Genomic DNA, 11389 nt, shown 5'->3' on the forward strand with positions numbered 1-11389 from the left:
CCAGTACCTGTCACTCATCTTGATGAAGCGTTCCCCCGCTGTGACAACCAGCTTGAGGCTGAAGCCAGTGCTACTCGCAGAGGCATGTTGAACAAACAGCAGCAGGCAATAGAGAAGCAATGCAGGCATGCTCGTAGATGTCTCATCAGCCGCTTTTTTTATTAACATAATCAGGTCTATCAAGTGTATAGGCCCAGAAAGGAAACCTGGCACTAAACGGGGCGTCCTGTGGGTCGAATCCGCTGTGAAGGCATCCTTGTAGATGTACTGTAAATGACACAGCGGGAGTGAGCTTCTTCTCACACTCGTCTAGGAATGTATCCGTCATATGCGACAGAGAGATTTAAAACCCCACCGGTGGTATGTCAGCCACAGGTCATTTCCACGCTGTATCAGCACAGTTCTGATCCCTGCTGGACTTGGAATACGTTCGAACTCCCCCTGAAAGTCCCACAAAGCCATTTAGTCACGCTACACACGCCATCACACCATGCCTTTTTTTTTTTATTCCTCACTATGTTATTTCTGCCCAACCGGTTTTTATTTGTCCACAAAAAAAAATGTAAACATTACACATGGCTTCATACGAGACATGTCCGTTTGTTTCTATGTGTATTTCTTCCGTTCTTTACTTTTAAAGTATGTTAAAGTAAGTTGAAGTAAAGTAAACAAATATAACTGCCAGCATTCAAGGCTGTTCGTGGATCATTGTAGAGGTGACTGGGAGATTGGACTCTTGAATTTAGGATATTGTAGGAGACCGGTTCAATTATGATTATAATTACTGATATTGCTTATTGGTTGTTTGTGTTGTATTTATTTATTTTTTGTTATTTTGTCTTTTTCCTTTCTTTTCTTTTCTTTTAATTTTATTTAATTTTTATAGGTTATATATGATATGATATTGTGAGGAAGGGACAGGACTAAATAAGCGTTCTGCTTCCTCCTGTTCCCTCTCGAACACATTGTTTTGCTGTGTGTTTTTATTTTTGAATGAGACTGTTAAACTGTTTTGCTTTTTTTTTATATTTTGATGCTTTTAATTTGATTGGGTTTTGTTGTGATTGAGACAAAGCCAATAAAATTAAAAAAAATAAATAAATAAAGTGAAACAAATGTACCCTACATAAAATGACGATGGAGTAGATGAGTAACTGGACTCATTCAACTACTTTACCATCAGAATAAATTCTGGTCAGGATAATGGAAACTAATTTTCTCTTCCTCCTCTGGGCTAAAAGAGGTTTGTGTGTGTGTGAGAAAGAGATTAGGGATGAAGGGGATTTTGCAAAGATGACGCCCTGTTTGGTCTTTGTGCCTTATTCAGCATTTTTAACACCTCATTTGCAAAGGATAAAGGGTCCGAAACAATCTTCTAAATCTATCCCTCTATGTGAACTTTTTTGTTTTGTTCAGCCCCTTTTTTTTACATCTGCTTCTGCCATGTGCCTCACACAGAAAATAAGTATTTGTTTGACTTTTAATGAAGTGCTACTTTTGAGGATGTAAGAAACTGTGGCTTTTGTGTCGCACCTTTTCTAAACAGGCAAACCTGGTGGCCGCCTTCGAGCAAAGCTTGACGCTGATGACAACTCGGCTGCAAAGTTTGTCAATAAGCCATGAACAGAAGGTACAAACACAGCTGCACGACGTAAAACACAAACAAACACACATGCAAACTCTAATTCCAGCTGCATTCCTGCTTCGTGCATGTCTTAAGAGCAGCCAGCTGGGAGCTAACGTGACATGAAGGGGCTTTGATCGCAGCCTGATGCGACAGCTGAATGTAGGTTATAGGTGCAGAGTCGAAGGGTGAGCTGGTATGAGGGGAGGACAGGGGATCGATGCATGAAAAACCCTGGGGATAAATGCCCAAACATCATTGAACTAGCTTGCACGTGCACCCAAAGCAACACATTCCTACATTCTCCTGTCTGTTATGGTGAGAATGAACTGATCAGCGCCCGAGGTGATGCGTGTGTGTGTGTGTGTATGTGTGTAGATATGAGGAGTTCTAAGTTCTTCATGCCTTGCTGCTCAATCTGAAAGCCCCGTCTAGACCGTACCAGAAAGGCCTTTGTTGTTAGTGCCAGCGCACTGACCTGTGCAACTCGGCCCGGAGCGCAGACTCTTTAACCTTGAAGAGATGGGCCCGGTGGCTCCATTTAAAGAGAAGTGGGTTCGAGTTTCGGAGCTAATAAGCAGCACAGAAAGATTGTGTTTTTCTTGACTCTTTGGCGTTTGGATGACTTTGTTAGGGGGGAATCACACCCATCAGGTGCATGAACTCATTATTTTAATTTGCGTTGTAGTGCTTGCCCACAACTCAAATGAACATTACAACCACCACTACCAAAATTATGCAAATGTGTTTACTTTTATTCTTTTACATACAATTGATCATATGTATATAAAATAATCAGCTGGTAAAGTTTATGAAATAAGTAAAGATTTTGTCTTGAAAATAATGCATAAAGTCCATCATATTACAGATTCATGTCACTTTAAAAATCACACCGGCGTACTGAGGCGCCCACATCCCGGTTCCAGCCACGGTAGTCTCTGTTCTCCGAGGCCTCGAAACATGCACAGTGAAACGCTTAATGATCATACAGATCTCTGTCTTTAGAAGCTCATTCTGTGTTGTTATAGTTGCATTAAAGCATTATTATTATTTCAAATGGATGTGTGTGTGTGTGTGTGTGTGTGTGTGTGTGTGGGGTTTACTTTATCCTGGGATGGCAGATTGAAAATGTCTCTCTTCCGCTATCATCAAAACACCAAATAAAGCGCTATCCCTCTGGAGTTCTTCAAATGTCCAAAATAAGTGCCAGGTAGCTTTGAAGCTTTTCAGGTGTCAGTTCAGTGACATTTCTGAAATGTTTGTCCAGGACTCTGAATTGACGGAATTGCGGGACACCATCGACACTCTGAAGGCCAAGAATGCAGAAGCACATGATGTCATACATGGGGCCTTAAACAACCCAGATAACATGAAAGGTCTGTTGATTATCCAGTTGTTTGTGTTTTTTTCTCTCTGTATTTCTCTCTCTACCTGGAAATCAGTCACTGATATGGAGTTGTTTTCCAGACATGCGTATTCGACGTCAGAACTCGTGCGAGAGCATCTCCAGTCTGAACAGCTTGACTAGTATGTCGAGTGTGGGCAGCTTGAAGGATCAAGAGGCCAAGAAGAAGAAAAAGAAAAGCTGGGTAAGATTAACAAGCTACATTTAAAAAGGCACGTTTTATCGTCACGGCCAGGAGTTTGCCAGCTCCTTGTCCTTTTTATAAAACTGAGCAGCATGGATGGAGTATGACCAGTCTTTTCCCTCCTCTGTTGTTACTTTACTGATTCAGGTCTTTGAGGTGAGTGCTGCTATGTCTATAAAGCTTTTAAAATATCCTGTCGCTCGGCATGATGGACCATCTAAAACTGCTCCACAGTCCCTCCATCTCTGCTGGTTGACCTCCTACATCAATGATTGGCTGGATGTTCTGTAACAATCCAGATTAAATGACCGTAGTTCAGTTAGCGTGGCAAGCAGCAGATATGACGCCCCCCCAAAAGTGGAGTTAGCAGCTTAGTTTAAGTTTATCAGTGGTTGTCTTTGGTTATATTTATTGTCATTTATTCATTTTGCCTTATTTTTGTATGTTATCCTTCTGTACAAATGTCTGTATCCTGTATTGTGACCAACATCAGCCTCACCATGTAACATTTATTGACCCAGCAGTTGGTACTACATGCAATAACTGAATGTTTTAAAGGAATAGTTTATCATTTTTGATTTTATCCGTCTTATGTTGTTCATAACAGGAGCAACATTCTGGTATTTGTTCATCAGCTAAACATAATCAATAGCAAATGAAAAGGTTTCTACCACACATGTGCACAGCCATCAGTCTGGAGAGGTTTATCACTGTTATCACAAACATGCATGATTTTACACTGAAAGAGAAATGGCACAGAAAGGCCTAATCCTGCTGAGGATCGAACTAGAAAAAGGGTTTTCTGTGAAGCTTTGTGGGGTGTTCAGGAAACAAAATGATAAACTATTCCTTCAATGTTAAGCATGTGTTAAATTAATGGTTCTAACACATCCCTCTTCTTTGCTTTTCTCAGTTGATGACTAAATGTTAAAAAACTTTAACTGGATCTAATTGTGTTTGTGTACAGCTGAGGAGCTCCTTTAACAAGGCTTTCAGCATTAAGAAAGGCCCCAAAACCTACTCGGACATCGAGGAAATCACCACCCCAGACTCCTCAGCTCCCAACTCTCCGAAGATGGCTCATGAAGGGGGCGAGGCAGGCGAGAACCCACCCTCAACCCTCCAAACCTCTGCTGCCATGTCTTCGGTGTAAGTACACAAACACCACGAGCTAGACCAAGGGTCGGCAACCCACGGTTCTAGAGCCGCATGCGGCTGTTTAGCGCCGCCCTAGTGGCTCCTGGAGCTTTTTCAAAAATGTTTGACCTTTTTTTTTCTTTTTCTTCTTCTTTCTTCTTTTTTTCCTTTTTTCTTCCTTATTCCTTTTTAATCTCGACATTTCGACTTTTTTCTCAAAATTTTGACTTTTTTCTCGACATTTCGACTTTTTTCTCGAAATTTTGACATTTTTCACAAAATTTTGACATTTTTCACAAAATTTTGACTATTTCCTCGACATTTTGACTTTTTTCTCGACATTTCGACTTTTATCAACATTTCGACTTCTTTCTCGAGATTGTACTTTTTTCTCGACATTTTTCACGAAATTTTGACTTTTTTCTCGACATTTTGACTTTTTTCTCAACATTTCAACATTTTGACTTTTTTCTCAACATTTCGACTTCTTTTTCGAGATTGTACTTTTTTTTAAAAATGTTTCACAAAATTTTGACTTTTTTCTTGACATTTCGACTTTTTTCCTCAACATTTTCGACTTTTTTCTCAAGATTGTACTTCAACATTAATCTTGACATTTCAACTTTTTTCTCAAAGTGCATAATGAAAAAAAAACTCTTCCCCCAGTTATAACTAATATAGATACATACAGCATGTGTTGTCTTCATTCTAAGGCTGATACAAGACTTTTCATTTTTTGCGGCTCCAGACATATTTGTTTTTTTTGTTTTTGGACAAATATGGCTCTTTCAACATTTTGGGTTGCCGACCCCTGAGCTAGACGGTTCAGCCTCTGTGGGTGTTTGTGTCTGATGAATATATCTCGCCCTTTCTAGGATCATGGAAACGGCAGAGGAGGGAGACGGCAGCGAGACGGCGGTATCAGACCTACGCTCAGAGCTCTGGGAGAAAGAGAGGGAACTGACAGACATCCGACTAGAGGCCTTAAGCTCTGCACATCAGCTGGAGCAGCTCCGAGAAGCCATGAACAACATGGAGGTGTGTGCACGTTCAGCGCTGTGCCTACGTGTGTGGTGCTGCATTGACGCTCGAGTTTAACCCCTGAATCTGCTGGTGGTCTAGTCAACAGTGGAGAACCTGAAGGTGGAAAACGACCACTTGAAAACAGGAAGTCAGCCGCATCCCCTCGGCGCGGGACCCACCTCCTCCACCTCGCAGCCCTCAGGCCTCGCCTCTCTGCTGGGGCCCTCGCTGAAGCAACCAATGAGCATGTCCCTCACTAAGTCTTTCAGCCTGAGTCTGAGTGAATGTAAAGATCCAGGTGAGAAATGAACAGATCCTTCCACGGTCATTCAGCTGTGCAGTATTTATTTATTTATTCACCGTTTACCTCCTTCTTTTCAGAGGTGACTCCCGGTGATTTTCCAAGCTTGTCTTCTCAACAAGAAGAACAATGTGTAAAAGTGTTTGTCCATATTGGAGATCAATTAGAGGTAATTGCAGCTGCAGCTGTGAGACTACACAACCAGCACTGCTCACAGTAGACCACATACAATCTGACAATAAATGTACATAAGGGAAATAATGTGCAATATCTTTCACTCACTGCAACGTGCAATTATGTAAATATCCATCTGTAAATATCTGTCTGTTATCTTTTTATATACTAGTATTTCTTATTATTTATCTTTTTTATTATTATTATTGTTGTATACCAGTTTACTGTTTATAGTGTGTTATTATTATTACTGTGTTATTACTTTTCTATTGATGCGTCTTGTTTTTGCACTATCCCCTTTGCTGCTGTAAACTGCAAATTTCCCCTCTGTGGGACAATTAAAGGTTTATCTTATCTTATCTTATCTTATCTTAAACCGAGAGTAGTTTTAGCAGCCCCAAAGTCCATTGATGTGGAGGTTTTCCACTGAACAGTCTGTACACTTATCTGTTTGTGTAGGACAGCAAACAGCAGCAGGAGTTCTACCTGGCCTCGGTGTCGGTCGGCACAAAGACTGACTGGACCTCTCTCGACTCACTCATCTCCAAGATCTTCAGAGTACGTCGCATTTTGCTCTCCTCTTTGAGGTCCAGTCAAGGGCCCAGCTCTGATTAGGTTGTTCAAACTTGAGCGTTTGTTTGTTTTTCCTCTTTTGTTCAGGACTATTTAAGTCAGGTGGACCCAACAGCCAGCCTGGGTCTGACTGGTGACTCCCTGCATACGTACCAGTTTACTCACGGAGGGCAGCGGGTGATCGGAGGAGACCGACCCCAGGCCTCACCTTATCAATGTCTTGGCAACGGTCCTGCTAAAATTTCTGTCACTTTGAAAGGTTAGTGGTACGAATGCTGCTTTGTGCCTGGGCTAGTTAGAAACTAGGACTGGTGTATTGTTATATTTAGGATATAAACTGCATTCTGGCTGGTGTCTGTAAGCAACTAACATTGTGTGGAAAATGGCACAAAAAAATCTCTGCTTAATTTGAAATTGTGAGTTTAGTCACGTGCTAATAGGGCTGGGCGATATGGACCAAAAGTCATATCTCGATATTTTCTAGCTAAATGGCGATACTCGATATATATCTCGATATTTTTTCTGTGACATAATTGGGGTTTCCCCCAAAGCATTATAGCATAGCATCTCTGTTAGCTTAATTTCTTTCTGAGGCAAACCCTTCAAAAAACTGTCAGTTTTAATACAAAGCCTCGTGCCAAATGTCACACAGGTACCTTTTGTTAACAGAGGTCTGCACAATATCAAAATGTATAAAACAAATGAAATAAAAATAAACTGCCTGCATATATAGAATAAAAATGCTTCTTGAATAAAATAAAACAAATATCCCTTTCCTGCATAACAATTAAATTAAAATACACTGTGCAATTAATACAATGTAGACAGTAACAGGCAGACTTTTCCACTGAGGTTGACAGTTGTGCAAATAACAAAACATTTGTGCAAATCTCAAATAAAACATTCAAGTCAATTTGTCACAAAATTAGCTATATCAAAATCATTAAAAAAAAAAAATGTAAAAAAATTTTTTTTTTTTTTTTTTTTTTTTTTAAATCGATATTGTCTCGTACCATATCGTGTTTGAAAATATATCGATATATATTAAAATCTCGATATATCGCCCAGCCCTACGTGCTAATGAAGCATTCGTTACTGACACTTACTGACTTATTGATAAATGTATTGATACTGAAGTTACCAGTGTTGCTGAATCCCTATCTTTATAAGGGAGACCTCTGGTTTTGTTAAAGCATATTTACCGTAGCCTGGCTGGTCAATTACATTTACTGCTCAGACCAACTTTGCAGTGATGGGTTACACAGAAAAAAAAGCATATTTTTGAGTTAAAGGTAATGTTTGCTTTGTTTTTTAAAGAAGGTATTCACCATTAAATCCCCTTGGCTTTCTTGTCTCCCCATTGCGTTTGAAACTCTCCAGGTCTCAGAGAAAAATGTGTTGACTCACTGGTGTTTGAGACTCTGATTCCTAAGCCCATGATGCTGCACTACATCAGCCTGCTGTTGAAACACAGACGCCTGGTTCTGTCTGGCCCCAGCGGCACCGGAAAGACGTATCTGGCCCAGCATCTGGCCCGCCATCTCCTGCAGCGCAGTCGGGCGGACTCGTCAGATCTGGACCATGAGCCATGCATCCCGCATCGCAGCACTGCTGTCACCTTCAACATGCACCGGCAGTCACAGAAGGTGACGCCCGAGCCACCGTTAACGCCAGCCGTTTTCCAGACAAATTAGTTTGCTGTTGCTTTCGGGGAGCAATCCATTAATCTTTCTTTACGTTTTCAGGATTTGCAGTTGTACCTGTCGGATCTGGCAAACCAGATTGATAGAGAGAGCGGAGAAGAGGTGCCGCTGGTCGTTATTATAGATGACATTAGTGATTCGGCAGCCATCACAGAGCTTGTAAACGGAGCGCTCACCTGCAAGTATCACAAATGGTAGGTCCTTGAATTCTTTAGCTAATTATTGTATTTCAGCATAAAGGTATACTGACGCTAGGGCTGGGTGATATATCGAGATTTTAATATATATCGATATATTTTCAAACACGATATGGTACGAGACAATATCGTTTATATCGATTTTGAAAAAAAAAAAAAAAAAAAATTTTTTTTTTACATTTTTTTTTTAATGATTTTGATATAGCTTATTTTGTGACAAATTGACTTGAATGTTTTATTTGAGATTTGCACAAATGTTTTGTTATTTGCACAACTGTCAACCTCAGTGGAAAAGTCTGCCTGTTACTGTCTACATTGTATTAATTGCACAGTGTATTTTAATTTAATTGTTCTGCAGGAAAGGGATATTTGTTTTATTTTATTCAAGAAGCATTTTTATTCTATATATGCAGGCAGTTTATTTTTATTTCATTTGTTTTATACATTTTGATATTGTGCAGACCTCTGTTAATAAAGGAACCTGTGTGACATTTGGCACGAGGCTTTGTATTAAAACTGACTGTTTTTTTAAGGGTTTGCCTCAGAAAAAAATGAAGCTAATAGAGATGCTATGCTATAATGCTTTGGGGGAAACCCCAATTAAGGCACAGAAAAAATATCAAGATATATATCGAGTATCGCCATTTAGCTAGAAAATATCGAGATATGACTTTTGGTCCGTATCGCCCAGCCCTAACTGACGCCTGTTTCAGAAAGTCTAACATAATTCCATCTTTTTTTAGTCCGTACATCATCGGAACAACCAATCAGCCTGTGAAGATGAATTCCAACCATGGCCTCCACATCAGCTTCAGGTGAGCACAGGGTCAGATAACTTCCACAACACGTCCTCTTACATCAGCCTGCTGCTCAAACAGATGCCTGGTTCTGTCTGTTGTCATTGTTTTTTTGTTTTTTTCGTTACTTGAGGAAGTAAAAGGGCATTTCTGATATATGCCAACAGAATGGTGATGTTTTCCAACAATGTGGAACCGGCAAACGGGTTCCTGCTAAGGTACCTTCACCGTAAAGCTGTGGAGGCCTACCAGGACGAGGAGCAGGATGCTGGACGGCGCCAGGCTCTTCTCCATGTTCTCGACTGGATCCCTCAGCTCTGGTACCACCTGCACACTTTCCTGGAGAAACACAGCACATCAGACTTCCTCATAGGTGAGATGCAGCGGCCAATGCCCATAATTAAGACTTTCCGGGGCTTATACACAGGTGTTAATGCAAAGTGCTGCCTTCCTCAGGTCCCTGCTTCTTCCTGTCGTGCCCAGTCTCAGTGGCGGAGTTCAGGCAGTGGTTCATCGACCTGTGGAACCACTCCATCATACCTTACCTCCAGGAGGGAGCCAAAGACGGCATCAAGGTGAGCACACAGATGCTGTACCTCTCAGGTGTAGCAGTGAGAAAACAAGAAGCCTCTTTTTATTAAAAATGGAGTTAATCAACGGCTACCTAATAGATTATTCATAAATTCAAATGTGCTTAAATTCAGAGATTTAGTGGACCTTAAAACAGCGTAATTTATGTTCACAATCAACAATAAAACACTTTGTGACACTATTCAGAAGCTCTTCCAAAGCAGAGTTAGCCAACATGAACTCAGGTTAAGGAAAACAAAGGCAAGAACCAACGTTAAATAACGATGCATCTCAGTGACAGGATTTAATCTGTGGAACAGCTTAAATACAGAAATGAAAATGTGTAGCACGTTATTACAATTCAAAAGCACCTATAAATACAAAATTATTAATACATATAAAACAAAGGGATAATACACATAGGCATGTACAGTACCTATGGACATGTGTATGTATATATGCGTATGTGTGTGTGTATATACATATATATATATATATATATATATATATATACATATATATATATATACACACACACACACACACACACACACACACACATATATATATATATATATATATATATATATATATATATATATATATATATATATATATATATGTAAACACAGTATGTATGTATGTGTATGTACTATTGTGTTATTGCTTATACATATACTGTATGGAATGATATTTATTAATGACATTGCACTAGTTTATAAAAGCTAACATTTTTGTGTGAAAAGGGTAGGCGTCATAAACTTAGGCTTCAGTCTACACCTTTTGGTCCTTGGTTATTAGCTAAAATTGTATAACATTTATGTGTGTGTATATATATATATATATATATATATATATATATATACAGTACTCAAGTTGTAAAAAGAAATCAGGGGGGATGGTGGATTTTATCATATTATTTCACAGATAATTTGTGCTGATTACAAATAATATAATATATTACAAATAATAGCACTGACCAAAACACCTGCAGAAATACATAGCAGCAGTTAAATGCAGCCTTCTGTAGGCTTTAAATATCCAAATATCTGCCAGTGGAACAAGATTTTTTTGCTTGTAATAAGAAGATAAATCTTGTCCCACTGGCAGATTTTCCTACTTATTTCAAGTGAAAATGTACTTGAAACAGGTGAAAATTGTCAAATAAGTTATTTTTCTGTTGTTATTTTTCTGGTGATGACTCTAAATGTTGAAATAGCAGTAAAACCACATTCATTGATGAAATGACATAAGGGATGGAAAGGGGGGATGGCAGTTTTACAGGGGGGATGATTTGGACCGTTTTTATTTCAAGGGGGATGCCATCCCCCCTCATCTCCAGTACTGTATATACAGTATATATATATATGAAAAATTATATATATCTTTTTGGATAACACCAACGAATTACACCTGTACTGGGAATTGAAAATTGAAAGGACCAATAAACTAAACTAAACCTGTCTGCTCTCAGGTGCATGGTCATAAGGCAGTATGGGAGGATCCGGTGGAGTGGGTCAGAGGAACCCTTCCCTGGCCCAATGCACAGCAAGACCAGTCGAAGCTCTTTCACCTACCTCCTCCCAGTATAGGCCCACCCGGTGAGGAGAAGAAGCCCCCCAAAGATACTCCTCCCCCCAGCACACTGGAGTCAGATCCACTGGTGAGTGAGCATCAACCAGTTACTGGCCGCAATGCTCA

The 11389-nt window shown here is 39.8% G+C and overlaps 1 protein-coding gene across 5 annotated transcripts in view; it reads left to right on the forward strand.

Annotated features, from left to right (window-relative positions):
- LOC133457146 (neuron navigator 1-like) overlaps positions 1 to 11389 on the forward strand; it is a 94217-nt gene that overhangs the window by 80163 nt on the left and 2665 nt on the right. For all 5 annotated transcript variants that reach the window (XM_061736064.1, XM_061736066.1, XM_061736063.1 and 2 more), the window contains 15 exons: positions 1547 to 1630; positions 2892 to 3000; positions 3092 to 3213; positions 4181 to 4362; positions 5226 to 5388; positions 5473 to 5671; positions 5755 to 5843; positions 6308 to 6406; positions 6509 to 6680; positions 7802 to 8067; positions 8167 to 8318; positions 9065 to 9136; positions 9286 to 9491; positions 9575 to 9693; positions 11163 to 11351. In XM_061736064.1, coding sequence (XP_061592048.1) covers positions 1547 to 1630; positions 2892 to 3000; positions 3092 to 3213; positions 4181 to 4362; positions 5226 to 5388; positions 5473 to 5671; positions 5755 to 5843; positions 6308 to 6406; positions 6509 to 6680; positions 7802 to 8067; positions 8167 to 8318; positions 9065 to 9136; positions 9286 to 9491; positions 9575 to 9693; positions 11163 to 11351 — 2223 coding nt within the window. The remainder of the gene's footprint in view (positions 1 to 1546; positions 1631 to 2891; positions 3001 to 3091; positions 3214 to 4180; positions 4363 to 5225; positions 5389 to 5472; positions 5672 to 5754; positions 5844 to 6307; positions 6407 to 6508; positions 6681 to 7801; positions 8068 to 8166; positions 8319 to 9064; positions 9137 to 9285; positions 9492 to 9574; positions 9694 to 11162; positions 11352 to 11389) is intronic.

Source organism: Cololabis saira, chromosome 12, assembly GCF_033807715.1.
Source record: "Cololabis saira isolate AMF1-May2022 chromosome 12, fColSai1.1, whole genome shotgun sequence".
Lineage (NCBI taxonomy): Eukaryota > Metazoa > Chordata > Actinopteri > Beloniformes > Belonidae > Cololabis > Cololabis saira.